Source organism: Somniosus microcephalus, chromosome 1, assembly GCF_052327205.1.
Source record: "Somniosus microcephalus isolate GS21.2 chromosome 1, FLI_Smic_1.0, whole genome shotgun sequence".
NCBI classification, from domain to species: domain Eukaryota; kingdom Metazoa; phylum Chordata; class Chondrichthyes; order Squaliformes; family Somniosidae; genus Somniosus; species Somniosus microcephalus.
In genome coordinates this window covers 460,280,442-460,300,503 of record NC_140987.1, presented here as the reverse complement: position 1 = coordinate 460,300,503, position 20,062 = coordinate 460,280,442, and the positions used below count along the sequence as shown (strand labels likewise).

The 20,062-nt window shown below is 46.1% G+C and overlaps 1 protein-coding gene across 1 annotated transcript in view; it reads left to right on the top strand.

Annotated features, from left to right (window-relative positions):
• tm9sf5 (transmembrane 9 superfamily protein member 5) overlaps nt 1–20,062 on the top strand; it is a 153,539-nt gene that overhangs the window by 35,385 nt on the left and 98,092 nt on the right. The window contains exons 3-6 of the mRNA XM_086002271.1: nt 404–497; nt 13,630–13,757; nt 15,687–15,816; nt 18,732–18,859. Coding sequence (XP_085858397.1) covers nt 404–497; nt 13,630–13,757; nt 15,687–15,816; nt 18,732–18,859 — 480 coding nt within the window. The remainder of the gene's footprint in view (nt 1–403; nt 498–13,629; nt 13,758–15,686; nt 15,817–18,731; nt 18,860–20,062) is intronic.

Below are 20,062 nucleotides of genomic sequence, written 5' to 3'. Positions count from 1 at the left end.
GGAGGATGTTTCCCCTGGCTGGGGAGTCTAGAACCAGGGGTCACAGTCTCAGAATAAGGGGTCGGCCATTTAGGACTGAGATGAGAAATGTCTTCACCCAGAGGGTGGTGAATCTTTGGAATTCTCGACCCCAGAGGCTGTGGAGGCTCAGTCGTTGAGTATATTCAAGGCAGAGTTTTGGGCACTAAGGAAACCGAGGGACCTGGGGATAGTGCATGAAGGTGGAGTTGAGGTCGAAGATCGGCCATGATATGGAATGGCGGAGCGGGCTCGAGGGGCCGACTCCTGCTCCTATTTCTTATGGCCACACCCGTTGATTAAAGTAAAACATTTGCTGTACTTTTGCTTTCAGTTAAAGCTGGAGTGATTAGTGCAATTACAATTGTGTGTTTACCTTTTGAAGGTTTGACTTTTGCCAGAATGAGACTGAGAAACGACCTTCCGAGAATTTGGGCCAGGTGTTGTTTGGAGAGAGGATCGAGTCGTCACCATACAAGGTACTGCACTTTGAGACTTGAAATGTGATTGGTAATAACTGAAGCATTTCAACTTCCGTTCAAGATTCAAATAAATTAGTATACAATCAAAATCTCATCTCATTGGAAGAGGATATTTACTTAATTTACAGCACAGGAACAGGCCATTCGGCCCAGCTGCTCTGTCGGTGTTTCTGCTCCACACCAGCCTCCTCCCACCCTCTTCATCTCACCCTATCAGTATATGCTTCCATTCCTTTCTCCCTCCTGTGTTTATCCAGCTTTTTCTTCAATCCATCGACACTACTCGCCTCGACCACTCCCTGTGGCAGCGAGTTCCACATTCTCACCACTCTCTGGCTAAAGAAGTTTCTCCTGGATTCCTTATTGGATTTATTAGTGACTCTCTTGTATTGATGGCCCCAAGTTTTGGACCCCCCCCCCCCCCCAACTGAGTGGAAACATCTTCTCTACATCTGTGCCATCGAATTTGTTTCCTGCTGCTGCTATTAAAATACTGTAAAATGGGATTTGTGAAGCAGTGATAATTTTGGTTAAAGAAAGAAATTTAATTTATGTAGGGCCTTAAGGCATCCCAAAACTAGAGATGTTAGCAACATTCTCGTCAGATCACAGTGTCACGTTGACTCTCGGCTAAAATAAATAACAATTAATCATTGCTGGGAGCGAGTTGTTGAATCTGACACTTGTTTTGTACACTAGAGCCAGCAAGCTCTATTTTAGTCTGATTAACCTTCACCCCATAGCAGACAGCACCTTGCACACACTGAAAAACACCATTGCAGCTGCCCCTACTGTTCTTGGAGCAAGTTCTCCTTGATATGTAACTCAATCATGTCTGCTGCCTTAAACTAAAATAAATCCGAGTGGAGGGGAGGATGCAAAAACAAATGCACATGTGCGTCTGTCACTGCATCAATAGCAGACCATGCGAATTGAGTAAAATGTGTTTCCGGGGAGGTTAGGAAGAATTGGAGGAATAATTTCTCTACCTGCTGGTTGAAGGATCCGCCTTGCACTGTAGGTCAGTTTAATGAGCTACATTTATTCAGAAATATCCAAAGCTAGATGATGATTTTTTGGCGTTTCGATCTTCAGACTTCACAGATTGTTTCTTCCAGTTCTGACGAAAGGTCTACAGTTGCAAAGTTCAGTGTCGGCCTTGGCCCAGTGCCGGCGCTCTCGCCTCTGTCAATCAGCAGTGGCTTCAAGTCCTATTCCAGAGAGCTGAGCACAATAATTCAGGCTGATGTTTCAGTGCAGTACTGAGGGAGTGCTTCACTGGTAGAGATGCTGTCTTTGTTAAATCAAGACCCCATCTGCCCTAAAAGAAAATCCCATTGCACTTTGTGAAGCAGAGCAGGGGAACCCTCCCAGTGTCCTGATCAATATATATCCCTCAACCACATCACAAGAACTTGGCTCTCCTGGTCCTTGACTTCAATTACTGGTTATTTATCTCATTGCACTTTTGCTTGAGATGAATATCTAATGAGAAGTGCTTTCTTAGTGCTTGTGAGCTTCCATTATGTTTTATATTGAGCCTTGTTTTTCGATTTAGTTGGAGCTTGAGTAACTAACTACATCAGAATGCTGTTCATAGACTACAGCTCAGCATTCAACACTATCGTCCCCAACAAGCTGGCCTCCAAACTCTTGGCCTGAACACTTCCCTCTGCAACTGAACCCTGGACTTCCTAACAAACAGACCCAGTCTGTCAAATTAGGTAACCACACCTCCCCCACCCCCCCCCCCCCCCCGGACCCTGAACACGGGGGCCCCACAAGGATGTGTGCTGAGCCCCCTCCTCTACTCCCTCTTCACCCACGACTGTGTGGCTGTTCATGGTTCCAACACCATCATCAAGTTTGCGGATGATACCACGGTAGTAGGCCAGATCACCAACAACGATGAGTCAGCCTACAGGGAGGAGGTCCAGCATCTCGTGAAGTGGTGCGCCGATAACAACCTGGCCCTTAACATCAAGAAAACCAAAGAAATCATTGTGGACTTCAGGAAATCTAAAGGCGGAAGTCACACCCCCATCCACATCGATGGGTCTGTGGTGGAAAGGGTGGACAGCTTTAAGTTCCTTGGAGTCCACATCACGGAAGGCCTCTCCTGGTCCCTCAATACCTCCTCTCTGGTGAAGAAGGCCCAGCAGCGCCTATATTTCCTAAGGAGGCTGAAGGGATGTAACCTGTCACCCCTGATCCTCTCTAACTTTTACCGCTGCACAATAGAGAGCATCCTGACAAACTGTATCACAGTATGGTATGGCAGCTGTAGCTACTATGACCGGAAAGCCCTGCAGCGGGTAGTCAAAACTGCCCAACGCATTACCGGCACCCGGCTACCAACCATAGAGCACATATACCAGAACCGCTGTTTACGGAGGTCACGGACCATCATCAAAGACCCTACCCACCCCAGCCACAGTCTGTTCGCCCTCCTGCCATCTGGGAGACGCTACAGATACATTCGCACCCGTACGACCAGATTTAGGAACAGCTTCTTTCCCAGGGCTGTCATCCTACTGAACTCCACAAATAAACTCTAAAGCCTGCACATCTGCCAATGCACTTTATTATGGTTATGTTTATGTTAATGTATTACAAGCCAAATGTATGTTGAATGTTTAAATGTCTTAATCTAAATGTACACTCTCGGGAGCCGCAAGCCTACATTTCGTTGTACTGCACTTGTGCACTAACAATGACAATAAAGTTGATTATTATTATTATTAAATTGGATAAATATTGTAATTTTGAACGAGAGTGGTATGTGACAATTCTAGGGAAACTTTTGTATTTCCCAGGAGTTAACTGCACGTTCAATATCTCTTAGCCTTAAACCAGGAGTAGCCAATTGGTACCTCATGGCTCTTCGTGACTGAAGTGCAGCTCTTTAAATTCTTTATTTAGCTGCCCCAACCATGCACTCGCTCCTAATGCGAGAGATGCAGACTAGAAAACGACACAACCGGCCACCACAAAGCAACAGCCTTCCTTCCGCTCTGAGTTGCTTGAATTAAATCTTGACTATGCAGTAAGAAATAGAGCTTTCGTGCCCTATGTTGCAACATGCTGGTAAAGGTAGAGATACCCAGACTCTCAACAGATTTCTGAGAATAAACTATTATATCTAGCAAAAAGACTTAGGTGCTTCTTAACCAGTGCTCTCAATGATTACGATAGCAAAATACTGCAGATGCTGGGAATCCGAAATAACAACAGAGAATGCTGGAAAAACTCAGCAGGCCCGGGCAACATCCGTGGAGAGAGATTAGAGTCAACGTTTCGGGTCAAAACCCTTTATCAAAAAGGGTTTGACCCAAAACGTCGACTCGAATTTCTCTGCACGGATGTTGCCTGGCCTGCTGAGTTTTTCCAGCGTTCTCTGTTGCTCTCAATTATTATTTGGTTGCATAGATTAATTAAAAAATATATCCATGCGTTTACTACAGTATTTAAATTTCAGTGTTGTCTGGGTTTGTTGGAGCTAAAACAGCTCTTTGTAAAATAGCCCTTTTAAATGGATCCTCTTGAGGTGGGGCGTTAATAAATAAAACTTTCTTTAATAATTTAATTTCAGTGTTAAATTTGAGTTCTGCTTTCTTGTTCTAGATCACAGACACCCTAGGATCACCACGTTAGAATTTGTTCTTTAAATGTTGTGGCTACCTTTTGTGGATTCCATCCCCCCCCTTATACCCCGGGGGGTATTTATGGATTCCCCCCCCCCCCCCTTATACCCCGGGGGATATTTATGGATCCCCCCCCCCTTATACCCCGGGGGATATTTACGGATTTCCCCCCCCCCCCCCTTTTACCCTGGGGGTATTTACGGATTCCCCCCCCTCCCCCTTATACCCCGGGGGATATTTATGGATCCCCCCCCCCCTCATACCCCGGGGGATATTTGTGGATTCCTCCCCCCCCCCTTATACCCCGGGGGATATTTGTGGATCCCCCCCCCCCCTTATACCCCGGGGTATATTTATGGATTCCCCCCTTATACCCTGGGGGATATTTGTGGAGCCAAAAACATAATTTATGCTCATCTGCAATCCTACATGGGCCAGGAACGGGTGTAGAAAATGCCATGGACCCTGAAGCTTTTGTATTGCAAACCATTTCCCCATTGTTCAGGATGAGCGGCATCATGGTATCTGAATGTGTATGGAGAGGAGATCCTGATGGAGAGGAGCTATTGTGAGAAATTACATTAGGCCAGAGTGCTGAACGACGAGTGTAAATAAAACGATAGCAAGATATTGCGGATGCTGGAAATCCGAAATAACAACAGAAAACGCTAGAAAAACTCAGCAGGCTGGAGCAGCATTTAAGAGTGTAAATAAAATATTTGTTGGGTTTGTCTTTCTGAAAACTGAGCTTTAAATTCCAAGTTCATTCTCCCAACAAGCCGCAACATTAATTGTGACTGAGGGAAGTGTTCATAACTGGAGTTGTCACGTTAGAAATGTTTTCAGTTCACCAGAACTAAAAATTGTGCTCTGTTCTGTCCCTCGTGTTTTAATGAAAGATGTAGAGAGGAGGTTCTTTTAACCAAGCAATTACCAAAATTACAAATATTATTCCTTTGCAATTGATGCAGTTGTATACCAGGAGCAAGAATCATTTGAAATCAGTGCACAGTTTATGGTTTTACTTACCATCACCTCTTGTGCTCGCTGACCTACATTGGCCCCTGGTCTGGCAATGCCTTAATTTTAAAATACTCATCCTTGTTTTCAAATCCCTCCATGGCCTCGCCCCCTCCCTATCTCTGTTGTCGCCTACAGCCCTGCAACCCTCCGAGATCTCTGCGCTCTGCCAATTCTGGCCTCTTGCACGTCCCTCATTTCCATCGCCCCACCATTGGTGGCCGTGCCTTCAGCTGCTGAGGCCCTAAGCTCTGGAATTCCCTCCCTAAACCTCTCTGCCTCTCTACCTCTTTCCTCCTTTAAGACATTACCTCTTTGTCCAAGCATAATGCGTTGGTTTTAGATTTTCTCATTTTATTTGTCTGGATCCTGGCTTTTTTTTCCCCCCTTTTCTGCCTGGGCGCACGATTACAGATGCGTGGTGATTGACTCCCCGGGTCATGCCTGAGTGAGTGTGCTCCATTTAGTTTGGCCCAATTGTACCTTGCTGCTGCGAGCTCTGCTGGTGGTTGAATATTGTTTTGTAGTTCTGCTGGCAATCTCTTGTTTCTGGAGCTTTAGATGGATCATGCTCGGCTCCCCATGAGCTCTGCATTCTTTTCAGCATGTTGCAATTTATTCTTTTTTAGTTTGGTCCATAGGTTTTTTTTCCCCCCTCCTTTTATGTTTTATTCCTGGTTGAACTTTGGGTCGTAATTTGCAGCCCTTACGGGTGAACATAAGAAATAGGAGCAGGAGTCGGCCACTTGGCCCCTCGAGCCTGCTCCGCCATTCAATAAGATCATGGCTGATCTACCTCAACTCCACTTTACTGCACTATCCCTTGATTCCCTTAATATTAAAAAATCTATCGATCTCTGTCTTGAATATACTCAACGACTGAGTCTCCACAGCCCTCTGGGGTAGAGAATTCCAAAGATTCACCACCCTCTGAGTGAAGAAATGGCCGACCCCTTTTTCTGAGAAGGTGATCCCGGCTCTGAACTCCCCAGCCAGGGGACACATCCTCCCTGCATCTACCCTGTCGAGCCCTGTAAGAATTTTGTATGTTGCATACATAACGGTGTGCATACGAGGTGCGCACGCGCCCGTAGCGGCCGCACAAGTTCCGGGTTTAGGCATGCGAAGCGCCCCCGGGAACAGGGCCTCCGCGGGCAGAGAGTTAGGCTAGTTGCCCAACTTCTGCCCAGCGAATGCCCGTGAAATTTTTACGCCTGGTAAAAGCAAATGTAAGGCTTGCTTTTACCAGCGTAAGATATTTAAAGAACAGAAAAATATTTTTTCCCCAATAATTTATATATTTAAAAACCTGTGAAATAAGTTTATTTTTGCCCCTTTAAAATGAGAATTTATTTTTCAAAAAATTTAATTTGTTTTAAATATTGAATTGCCATTTTGATTTAAAATTTTTTTATTTGAAGTGTACGTGTATTCCCATTCATACTTATGAGGATTCTGTACATACGGAATCCTTCAGTATGTATGGGGATCCCTTTCTTTTATTGGTTGGGCTGGCCCACGTGATCCCAGGGGTGCTTGCGAACCGCGAGTAATGCGGTGGTTGGGGATGGCTTTAAAAGGGAAATTAGAGATGCGTGCAGTAAGGGCACGGCAGTTATCATCGGTGACTTTAATCTACATATAGATTGGGCTAAACAAATTAGTAACAATACTGTGGAGGAGGAATTCCTGGAGTGTTTACGGGATGGTTTCCTGGACCAATATGTCGAGGAACCAACTAGAGATCAGGCCATCTTAGACTGGGTATTATGTAATGAGAAAGGATTAATTAGCAATCTTGTGCGAGGCCCCTTGGGTCGGAGCGATCATAATATGATCGAATTATTCATTAAGATGGAGAGTGAAGTAGTTGACTCGGAGACTAGGGTTCTGAATTTAAATAAAGGAAACTATGATGGTGTGAAGCGAGAGTTGGGTAGGATTGATTGGGGAATGTCTCTCAAAGGGTTGATGGTGGATAGGCAATGGCAAACATTCAAAGATTGCATGAATGAACTACAGAATCTGTTCATCCCAGTTTGGCATAAAAATAAAACAAAAAAGGTGACTCAACCGTGGCTAACGAGGGAAATTAGGGATCGCATAAGATCCAAGGAGAGGACATATAAATTGGCCAGAAAAAGCAGTAAACCTGAGGATTGGGAGCAGTTTAGGATTCAGCAAAGGAGGACAAAGGGATTAATTAAGAGGGGGAAAATAGAGTATGAGAGTAAGCTTGCAAGGAACATAAAAACTGACGGTAAAAGCTTTTATAGATATGTGAAGAGAAAAAGATTGGTGAAGTCAAGCGTATGTCCCTTGCAGTCAGAATCATGGGAATTTATAATGGGGAACAAAGAAATGGCAGACCAATTAAGTACATACTTTGGTTCTGTCTTCACAAAGGAGGACACAAATAACCTCCCAGAGATGTTGGGGAACATAGGGTCTAATGAGAGGGAGGAATTGAATGAAATCAGTATTTGTAGGGAAATGGTGTTAGGGAAATTGACGGGATTGAAGGCCGATAAATCCCCAGGGCCTGATGATCTACATCCTAGGGTACTTAAGGAAGTGGCCCTAGAAATAGTAGATGCATTGCTGGTCATCTTCCAAAATTTGATAGACTCTGGAACTGTACCCATGGATTGGAGGGTAGCTATTGTTACCCCACTATTCAAAAAAGGTGATAGAGAGAAAACAGGGAATTCCTAGACCGGTAAGCCTGACATCAGTAGTGGGGAAAATGCTAGAGTCCATTATAAAAGATGTAATAGCAGAGCACTTGGAAAACCGTGACAGGATCGGACAAAGTCAACATGGATTTACAAAAGGTAAATCGTGCTTGACTAATCTCCTGGAATTTTTTGAGGATGTAACTGGTAAAATTGATAAGGGAGAACCAGTGGATGTGGTGTATTTGGACTTTCAGAAGGCTTTCGATAAGGTCCCACATAAGAGAATAGCATGTAAAGTTAAGGCACATGAGATTGGAGGCAAGGTATTGACTTGGATAGAGAACTGGTTGGCAGACCGAAAGCCAAGAGTTGGAATAAACGGCTCTTTTTCCGAGTAGCGGGCAGTGACTAGTGGGGTACCGCAGGGATCGGTCCTTGGACCCCAGCTATTCACAATATATATTAATGATCTAGACGAGGGAATTAGATGTAATATCTCCAAATTTGCAGACGACACAAAGCTGGGTGGGCGTGTGTGCTGTGAGGAGGATGCAGAGAAACTCCAGTATGATTTGGACAGGTTGGGTGATTGGGCAGAAGCATGGCAGATGCAATATAATGTGGATAAATGCGAGGTTATCCACTTTGGTGTCAAAAACAGGAAGGCAGATTATTATCTGAATGGCAATAGATTGGGGGAAGTGCAACGAGACCTGGGTATCCTTGTGCACCAGTCGCTGAAGGTAAGCATGCAGGTGCAACAGGCGGTTAAGAAGGCAAATGGTATGTTGGCCTTCGTAGCAAGAGGTTTCGAGTACAGGAACAAGGATGTCTTGATGCAGTTGTACAGGGCCTTGGTGCGACCACACCTGGAGTATTGTGTGCAGTTTTGGTCGCCTTATCTGAGGAAGGATGTTCTTGCCATGGAGGGAGTTCAGGGAAGATTTACCAGGTTGATACCTGGGATGGCAGGAATGACTTATGAGGAGAGATTGGGTCGATTGGGCTTATACTCGCTGGAGTTTAGAAGAATGAGAGGGGATCTCATTGAGACTTATAAAATACTAACAGGACTAGATAGACTAGATGCTGGAAGGATGTTCCCGATGGTGAGGGAGTCCAGAACCAGGGGTCACAGTCTAAGGATAAGGGGTAAGCCATTTCGGACAGAGATGAGGAGGAATTTCTTCACCCAGAGAGTGGTGAACCTGTGGAATTCTCTACCACAGAAGGCAGTGGAGGCCAATACATTAAATATATTTAAGAAGGAGTTAGATATATTTCTTAAGGCTAAAGGGATCAAGGGGTATGGGGAGAAAGCAGGGACAGGGTACTGAATTTGGATGATCAGCCATGATCTCATTAAATGGTGGAGCAGGCTCGAGGGGCCGAATGGCCTATTCCTGCTCCTATCTTCTATGTTTCTATGCCTGCGCCTCTGAGATACGTGGATGTCTACGTAGACCTACCCAGCGAGGCCCAGGAGCGCGCGGGGCTCAGGAGCACGCGAAGGCGAACCTCCGGGACCATCAGATAAGTTTGTGGATTTTTTGCTGGTCGGTGGCCAGCAATTTCAGCCCCATTTGTTTTTTACACAGCTGAGGATCGTGCATGCGTGGCCATGATCCCGGCACATGCCAACTCCCCCCCCCCCCCCCCCCCCCCCCCCCAATACGCTCCATTTAAAATGTTTGTGTTTCTTTGCCATGGACTCTCTTCTGGTCGGTCTTTTGTTTCACGTTAACTTTTGTGTGTTTTGCCACTTGTACACTTTTCTGCTATTGTTCTCATCATAACATGACTGGTCACTTGCATGCTAGTAGACTGCAACTCTCCAGACTTTTAATTATTAATGAAAGAATGAATTTCTAATATATACGGCAGTATAAGCAGTGGATTTTTTTTGTTTATTTAAACTTAATTTTAACTGCTAATGTGATGGAATGTTTTGTGGAGGTTTTTCGGTTATTCCATTTTTCGAGTAGAGAAACTGATAGGAAGGTTGTGTACAGTGTGCAACAAATCACTCATCACAACTATAATACACGGTGTTTCACTATCATAATCCTATCCTAACATTGTCAACCGTGGCTCAGGTGGTAGCGCTCGCGCCTTTGAGTCAAGAGGTTGATTAGTCCCTCTCCAGAGACTTGAGCACATAATCTAGGCTGACACTCCCAGTGCAGTACTGAAGGAGCACTGAGGGCAGTGCTGAGCGAGCGCGGCACTGTCGGAGGGGCAGTGCTGAGGGAGTGCTGCACTGTCGGAGGGGCAGTGTTGAGGGAGCGCCGCACTGTCGGAGGGGCAGTGCTGAGGGAGCGCCGCACTGTCGGAGGGGCAGTGCTGAGGGAGCGCCGCACTGTCGGAGGGGCAGTGCTGAGGGAGCGCCGCACTGTCGGAGGGGCAGTGCTGAGGGAGCGCCGCACTCTGAGAGGTGTGGTATAGAACAAACTAACCAATTTGTATTTATGACGATGTGTTCAATCTGTGTCAAGACTTTTATAGACGAGCAGATCTCCTGTGGAGTTGCTCACAGTGCGCCTGGTTGCGAAAGACTTTCATTTCTATAGTGCCTTTTGCAACCTCAGGACGTCCCAATGTGCTTTACAGCCAATTAAATATTTTTGAAGTGATGTCACTGTTGTAATGTAGGAAGCGCGGTAGTCAATGTGCACAGTCCCACAAACCGCAATGAGATAAATGACCAGATAGAATGATGCATCATCTGTTACATGGCTGTAATGCTTAAATCCTTACACAACAGCCTCTCTTTACTGTGATGGAAGATTGGCTTTGGAAAAAAAAAATTAATAAATTGGCATGGGAGTTCTTTGGTGTAACAGTACTCGGATGAAAATCATCAATTGGTGCTTTGTTCAGCTTGTGGTAAACCACTGTTTGTATTCCACTGTGTACATGCCTGTACATGTCTCGGCTGACTCCTCCCACGAGTCCAGGTATAAAGGTGACTGCTCCACAGTCCCTCTGTATTCTGGACCGGTCGACCACTCGAGGCGATACAGTGCCGAGGACAGGGTTTTCATTAAAACCGAAGTGGAGCGGCTCCTGAAGGAGGGGATCATTGAGGGCAGCACCAGCCCCTGGCGAGCCCAGGTTGTGGTCGTTAAGACCGGCGAGAAGCAGCGCCTGGTCATCGACTACAGCCAGACAATAAATCGCTACACCCTGCTGGACGCTTACCCACTCCCCCCGCAAAGCTGATATGGTCAACCAGATCGCGCAGTACCGCGTCTTCTCGACCATTGACCTGAAATCAGCGTACCACCAGCTCCCTATCTGCCCTGAGGACCGCCAGTATACTGCCTTTGAGGCAAACGGCTGCCTCTATCACTTCCTTAGGGTTCCCTTTGGCGTCACCAACGGGGTCTCCGTCTTCCAAAGGGAGATGGACCGGATGGTCGATCAAAATGCGTTGCAGGCCACTTTCCTATATCTGGACAATGTGACCATCTGCGGCCATGACTTGCAGGACCATGACGCAAACGTCGAAAAATTCCTCTGCACCGCCAAACTCCTCAACCTGACGTATAACAAGGAGAAGTGCATATTCCGCACAACCCGCCTCGCCATCCTTGGCTGTGTTGTGGAACACGGAGTCATCGGTCCCGACCCCAACCGGATGCGTCCCCTTATGGAACTCCCACTGCCTCAAGGCCCTGAAGAGGTGCCTAGGGTTTTTCTCTTATTACGCCCAGTGGGTCCCCTACTATGCGGACAAGGCCCGTCCGCTGATCAAGTCCACCTCTTTTTCCCGTGACGGCAGAGGCCCGCTTAGCCTTCCACCATATCAAGGAAGACATTGCCAAAGCCACCATGCACGCAGTGGACGAATCCATCCCCTTCCAGGTGGAAAGCGACGCGTCCGACTTTGCCCTGGCCGCTACCCTCAATCAGGCGGGGAGACCCGTGGCCTTCTTTTCACGAACCCTCCTGGGCCCGGAGACCAGACACTCCGCTGTTGAGAAGGAGGCCCAGGCTATTGTGGAGGCTGTGCGTCATTGGAGGCACTACCTGGCCGGGAAACGATTTACCCTGCTCACTGACCAGCGTTCAGTTGCCTTTATGTTTAACAACAAGCAGAGGGGCAAAATCAAAAACGACAAGATCTTGAGGTGGAGAATCGAACTTTCCACCTACAATTACGAGATCTTGTACTGGCCCGGGAAGCTCAATGAACCCCCGGACGCTCTATCGCGTGGCACCTGCGCCAGCGCGCAGATCGATAGACTGCGGGCCCTCCACAATGACCTCTGCCACCCGGGGGTCACCAGGTTCTTCCACTTCATCAAGGCCCGCAACCTGCCTTACTCCATTGAGGAGGTCAGGACCATGAGCAGGAACTGCCAAGTCTGCGCTGAGTGCAAACCGCACTTTTATAGACCAGACAGGGCTCACCTGATAAAAGCCACTCGCCCTTTCGAGCGCCTGAGCGTCGATTTTAAAGGGCCTCTCCCCTCCGACCGCAATGTGTACTTCCTCAACATTATTGATGAGTACTCCCGTTTCCCGTTCGCCATCCCCTGCCTGGACATGACCAGTGCCACGGTCATTAAATGTCTGAACGACCTCTGTTCGGTTTCCCCAGCTATATCCATAGCGACCGGGGCTCATCGTTTATGAGCGACGAACTCCGTCAGTACCTGCTCGCTAGGGGTATTGCCACAAGCAGGACCACCAGTTACAACCCCCGGGGGAACGGACAGGTGGAAAGAGAGAATGCGACAGTTTGGAAGGCCGCCCTGCTAGCCTTAAAGCCTAGCGGCCTTCCGACCTCCCGCTGGCAGGATGTGCTCCCCGATGCGCTCCACTCTATTCGGTCACTGCTCTGCACTGCCACTAACGCCACCCCTCATGAGAAAATGTTTGTCTTCCCAAGGAAGTCCACATCGGGGACATCGCTACCGCCATGGCTGACGTCCCCAGGGCCGGTCCTACTGAGAAGACACGTGAGGACCCATAAAACGGACCCACTGGTCGAGAGGGTCGACCTCCTCCACGCCAACCCCCAGTATGCTTACATTGCGTACCCGGACGGGCGGGAGGACACAGTCTCCATACGAGACCTCGCACCCTCGGGGGCCGCAGTAACCCACTACCCCCCTCCTCCCCACCCCACCCCCCCCACGATCCGATATCCAGCCCCAGCAGACGGCAGGCCTGGGCCCTGCGACCCGCTCGACACCTACGAGGACTACACGCCAGTGCCCCAGCCTACGCGGGACTCGACGCCAGAAGCTTCACTACCCCTGCCGTCGCCACGTCGATCACAGCGGCAGACAAGACCTCCGGAGAGACTCCAATACACTAACTTTTAATACACTTCACCCCGCCGGACTCATTTTAAACAAGGGGTGAATGTGGTAAACCACTGTTTGTATTCCACTGTGTACATGCCTGTACATGTCTCAGCTGACTCCTCCCACGAGTCCAGGTATAAAGGTGACTGCTCCACAGTCCCTCTGTATTCTGGACCGGTCGACCACTCGAGGCACACCTTCATTCTCTTGTTAATAAAAGCCTGTTAGTTACTCGCTTAACCTCAGTCTTTTGAGTGAGTGATAGCGCATCACAGCTGTATGTATGTTTTGCATTAAAATAAAAGCAGCCAATGCATCCAAGTTCTCGAGTCATAAACAGATATGAGAAAGAAATGTTGTATAGCTGCAGTAGAAGATTACATTGGTGGCAGGGGCCAGCTTTATTGTACTTATTAGCTGATAAAATTAAATGCATGAGCTAAAATAATCCTTTTTTCCCCCTCAACAGTTTACATTTAACGAACCTGAAACATGTAAACCAGTTTGCATGAAATCCTACGATCCAAAAGATAAACCGAGTACAGACAAGCTGACTTTCATAAAGAAAGGAATTCTTTTGAATTACCAACACCACTGGTAAGTACGTTGAATAGCAGCAATGCTTCTAGACAGTAAGTGTTTCTCTTGCAGGTTTTTCCTTGTTCTTCAGATGCAAAGATTTACGCTGGAAACTATGGAGCAATTATGATTCTACCCAGATTTTACTAAATTCAGAAACTTTACATAGAAGATACAACACAAACAGGCCATTCGGCCCAACCAGCCTGTGCTGGTATTTATACTCCACGCCAGTCTCCTCCCACTCCATCTGCCTCAGCTCAGCCTTTCAGCAGGTCTTTCTAGTCCCTTTTCTCTCCTGTACTCGTCTCGTTTCCTTTTGAAAGCATCTGAGCTATTTGCCTCAACCATTCCTTGTGGTAGTGAGTTCCACACTCTGAGTAAAGAAATTTCTCCTTGTTTCCCTATTGGATTTATTAGTAACTATCTTGTATTTATGGCCCCTAGTTTTGGAATCTCCCACAAGTGGAAACATTCCACATCAACCCTGTCCAATCCATTCGTAATTTTAAAAACCTCAGGTCGTCTCCAAGTTTTCTCTTTTTTAAAGGAAAAAGCCCCAACCTTTTCAATCTTTCCCGATAGCTGTAATCTCTCGGTTCTGGTACCATCCTTGTAAATCTTTTTTGTACTTTCTCCAGTGCTTCAATGTCCCTTTTCTAGCATGAAGACCAGGACTGTGCGCAGTACTCTCCAAGTGTGGCCTGACCTGGGTCCTATACAAGTTTAACATAACTTCACTACTTTTGAATTCTATAGCTCTAAAAATAAATCCCAGTGCTTTGTTAGCATTTTTAATTGCTTTGCTGACCTGCGATGCTGCTTTTAATGATTTGTTCACCTGTATCCCTAGATCCCTTGGTTCTTCTTTCAGTTTCTTATTTTCTAAGGTGTAGGTGATGTTTCTATTTTTCAGACCAAAGTGCATTACCTCACAATCATCTGTTAAAGTTCATTTGGCACTTAACTGCCCAGTCTTCAAGTTTTCTAATGTTATGTTGCATTCTTCCTCAGTGTTAGCTATAACCCCCCCCCCCCCAAAAAAAAAGTTTGGTGTCATTGCAAATTTTGATATTGAGTTACTTGTTCCTAAATCCAAATTATCAATGTAAATTCTGAATAACAGTGGTCCCAGCACTGATCCTTGTGGAACACCGCTCTCTACCTTCCTCCAATCTGAATAACTGCCCTTTACCCTTACTATGCTTTTGATCTTTTAGCCCATTTGCTATCCATTCAGCTATTAGTCCCCTGACTCCACATGCCCTAACCTTTTGTTATGAGCCTAACATGTGGTATCTTACTGAAATATTGGCCAAGAAATTTCTGAGAACCCCTCAAACTCGATTGGGGCAAATATACTTTTATTCTGTGAGCATTCAAGTCACTTTGGTTCTGGCGCTCAGCTGTGCTGTTAAGGAAGATAGTTCACCGATTAGTAGGATGGTAGAACACAAACTAGATGGACCTTGGTCTTTTTTTGTTAGCAATTCCTACGGCAAGGACCTGTTTCGCTGTAAGGACAGATAGAAAATTGGAGTCAACCAGTTCATCTCTCGTTGACAGTTCAGGGTAGGTCATTCCCTCGGCCATTTTGGTTATTAAATGATACAGGTTTGCAGGTTTGCAAACGTTCTTTATTTTCTGTTTTGACAGTTGCCTTGTCATTCTTGTAGAGCAATATTTGAATAATTCATGACCAAACTAGTGCTTGTGTCACAAACTGCTCCCAGAACTGGTTGCTGGTGGCATCTATTAGAATGCACTGTTTGGTTGGCTGCCCGATAACATGTTGGCACAAAGATCTACCTTTTTTTTTTTAAGTTGAATTAAAAAAAAAAAAAAAAAAATGCATTATTAGAATTTGTCTTTGCAATCCATGTTCATTTCAATCTTGTGTAATTTGAAAAGCTGCAGTATACTTTCTTGGTGTGGTTCATTTTGTAGGATCATTGATAACATGCCTGTCACATGGTGCTATGACGTGGAAGATGGCCAAAAGTTTTGTAACCCCGGATTTCCAATCGGATGCTTTGTTACTCAGGATGGCCACCCAAAAGACGCCTGTGTCATCAATGTAAGTTGCCTTTCTCAACATAACTACTTGGGTTCGAATGCTGTGTTGACCATTTTTTAAATGTTGTTGCTGTTTGTTAATCAGATTAAAATATAGCCCCTTACACACTGAATTAATAAAATTTACAGCACAGAAACAGGCCATTTGGCCTGATGTCGGTGTTTGTGCTCCACACGAGCCTCGTCCCACCCCTCTTCATCTCACCCCATCAACATATCCTTCTATTCCTTTCTCTCATCTATTTATCTAGCTTCCCCTTAACTGTGTCTATATTATTCGCCTCAACTACTACTTGACAGGAAACTCTCTCTTAACCGGCAAAATTCAGGAGTAGGTTCAGGTAAGTTTTACTCTGTATTAGTGGCCGTGTAACCGGGGTTCCTGGATCTGTGGCCATGTAACCAGGGTTCCTGCACCTGTGGCCATGTAACCGGGGTTCCTGGATCTGTGGCCATGTAACCAGGGTTCCTGCACCTGTGGCCGTGTAACCAGGGTTCCTGGATCTGTGGCCATGTAACCAGGGTTCCTGCACCTGTGGCCGTGTACGGGGCTCTCGTACCTTGCTAAGTATACCTCTCTGTAATCCGGACTTTTTGATCAACCGGCACCACGTCGGTGCCGGATATGAGTTTCCTGTAGGAAGTTCCACATTCTCTTAGTTTCTCCTGAATTCCTTATTGGATTTATTAGTGACTATCTTATATTTATGACCCCTAGTTTTGGGCTCCCCCCACAAGTGGAAACATCTTCTCTACAGCTACCCTATGAAACCCCTTCATCATTTTAAAGACCTCTATCAAGTCACCGCTCGGTCTTCTCTTTTCTAGAAAAAAAGTCCCAGCTTGTTCAGTCTTCCTGATAGTTGAACCTTCTCAGTTCTGGTATAATTCTTGTAAATCGTTTTTGCACTTTCTCCAGTGCCTCTATATCCTTTTTGTAATATGGAGACCAGAACTGTACACAGTGCTCTTTTGGTCTAATCAAGGTTCTATATAAGTTTAACAGTTTTTCTGGTTTTGAATTCTATTCTTCTGGAACAGAACCCCAGTGCTTTGTTAACCTGCGTCACTGCTTTTAATGATTTGTGTATCTGTACCCCGAGATCCCTTTCTATCTCTACCCCGTTTTGACTCTTATTATCCGAGGAACACACAGTAGCTTTGACTGCAATCAGAAATTTGAAGCCATCTTCCCAGTCCATGGATTGACATTTAGGTGCCTGGCTCCATTTTGCCACACTTGTGACGATTATCTTTAATAAGCACACGTCCCTTCAGATTCAGAGCTTGCGTGGATGAATACTTTGCATCTGTCTTGGTTTTGTGTCTCTCTTTTCAACTTTACCTTTTTTGTTTCACTGTCAGTTTTATTAATTGACAGAGTAACTACTTGTCTAAAATAGCCTTATCTGAGGAAGGATGTTCTTGCCATGGAGGGAGTTCAGCGAAGATTCACCAGACTGATACCTGGGATGGCAGGAATGACGTATGAGGAGAGATTGGGTCGATTGGGCTTATACTCACTGAAGTTTAGAAGAATGAGAGGGGATCTCATTGAAACTTATAAAATTCTAACAGGACTAGACAGACTAGATGCAGGAAGGATGTTACCGATGGTCGGGGAGCCAGAACCAGGAGTCACAGTCTAAGGATAAGGGGTAAGCCATTTAGGACAGAGATGAGGAGGAATTTCTTCACCCAGAGAGTGGTGAACCTGTGGAATTCTCTACCACACAGGGCAGTTGAGGCCAGTTCATTAAATATATTCAAGAAGGAGTTAGATATATTTCTTAAGGCTAAAGGGATCAAGGGATATGGGGAGAAGGCAGGGACAGGGTACTGAATTTGGATGATCAGCCATGATCTCATTGAATGGCGGAGCAGGCTCGAGGGGCCGAATGGCCTACTCCTGCTCCTATCTTCTATGTTTCTATGTAATAACAGATTTTGGGATGAATTGAGCAAACATTTAACCTGCAATAGACTGAGCATGACCAGACGGTGGCCCTCTTTCTTTCAGTAGCTCCAAAATGTGTCTCTTTCGAAGACATTTTTCCTGTTTGATTAATCACAATCAATGTCTGTCTGACTGTTTGAAGCAGACGCACCTAAGACAGTTCTCATTGGAACAGTGGCACTGTAGATCGGAGCTGTGTTGTGCGCATGGGCTGAGCATACACAAGGTGAAGAAGAATGTGCAAGAGCAGGGAGGTTATGCTTGAACTGTATAAAACACTAGTTAGGCCGCAGCTAGAATACTGCGTGCAGTTCTGGTCACATTACAGGAAAGATGTGATTGCACTGGAGAGGGTACAGAGGAGATTTACAAGGATGTTGCCAGGACTGGAGAATTTTAGTGATGAGGAAAGACTGGAGAGGCTGGGGTTTTTTTTTCCTTTGGAACAGAGGAGGCTGAGTGGAGACTTGATTGCAGTGTATAAAATGATGAGGGGCCTGGATAGAGTGGATAGGAAGGACCTATTTCCCTTAGCAGAGAGGTCAATAACCAGGGGGCAGAGATTTAAAGTAATGGGTAGAAGGATTAGAGGGGAGTTGAGAACTTTTTTCACCCAGAGGGTGGTGGGGGTCTGGAACTCACTGCCTGAAAGGGTGGTCGAGGCAGAAACCCTCATCACATTTAAAAAGTACTTGGAGATGCACTTGAAGTGCCGGAACCTACAGGGCTACGGACCAAGAGCTGGAAAGTGGGATTAGGCTGGATAGCTCTTTGTCGGCCGGCACAGACGCGATGGGCTGAATGGCCTCCTTCTGTGTCATAAATTTCTATGTTTCTACGAATGTGTTTGATTAAGGCAATGACAAATTTCTGGATCGCGTGTCCTAATTCGCTAAATTTTGCCACAAGACTCTCGGATTTTGTTAACTTCCTGTTAAAGCTCCTTTTGTATTTTGCAGTCTGAATTCAACAAGAAGAACACCTACTATGTTTTCAATCATGTGGATATCTTGATTACATATCACAGTGGAAAGAACAAGGAGTGGGAAGGTGCAAGACTGGTGGCTGCAAAATTAGTACCTAAAAGGTAGGGTCACTGGTGCTTCACAGAATCACAGAAACCCCACGGTGCAGATAGAGGCCATTTCGGCCCATCGAGCCTGCACCGACACACATCCCACCCGATCGCCGTAACCCCTACACCGACACACATCCCACCCGATCGCCGTAACCCCTACACCGACACACATCCCACCCGATCGCCGTAACCCCTGCACCGACACACATCCCACCCAATCCCCGTAACCCCTACACCGACACACATCCCACCCGATCGCCGTAACCCCTGCACCGACACATATCCCACCCGATCGCCGTAACCCCTGCACCGACACACATCCCACCCAATCCCCGTAACCCCTGCACCGACACACATCCCACCCGATCCCCGTAACCCCTGCACCGACACACATCCCACCCGATCCCCGTAACCCCTACACCGACACATATCCCACCCGATCCCCGTAACCCCACGTATTTAATTCCCCTAACACTAAGGGTCAATTTATCATAGCCAATCAACCTAACCCGCACATCTTTGGGAAGGGAGGGAGAGTATGAGGAAACGGAGGAAGGAATCGTCCCTCTCAACTGACTATGATGAACACAATCCCTCGTATTTAATGTGCGAACCTTCCAGTGTTGAATATTTTCTATTAATAGATTTTATCTCTCATTTAAAGTTGCCCGATGGCCAACGTTGGATTGTTGCTGTTATCTGCCTGCTATATATAAAAGGCTTGCATCTAGCTCTCATCTGTCACTTCAGAGAGTGAAAAGTATACAAGAAAGAGGCAATGATTTCACGCTGGTTTCTGCATTTACTAGCACATCCCAATCTGGCAACTTCCCTCACCAACAGCAATTAATTAATCTGTAATTGACTTTAGAATTTACAGCAATTAGATGTGGCCTTGGAGGGACAGAGCAGCTTAAACATAGCTGTACATTAACGATGGAAGAATCTGTTGTGTATTACATGGTAGAAAAGTGCCTTATCCTGCTTACCACCAGCAATATCCCCGGGAGGTCAGCTCATCGGGATTAAATATGGAAGAAAATTCTAGAATTATTTCTAGAATCTGGACTTTCAGAAGGCCTTCGATAAGGTCCCGCATAAGAGATTGGCGTGCAAAGTTAAAGCACATGGGATTGGGGGTAAGCTACTGTCTTGGATAGAGAACTGGTTGGCAGACAGGAAGCAAAGAGTTGGAATAAACAGCTCTTTTTC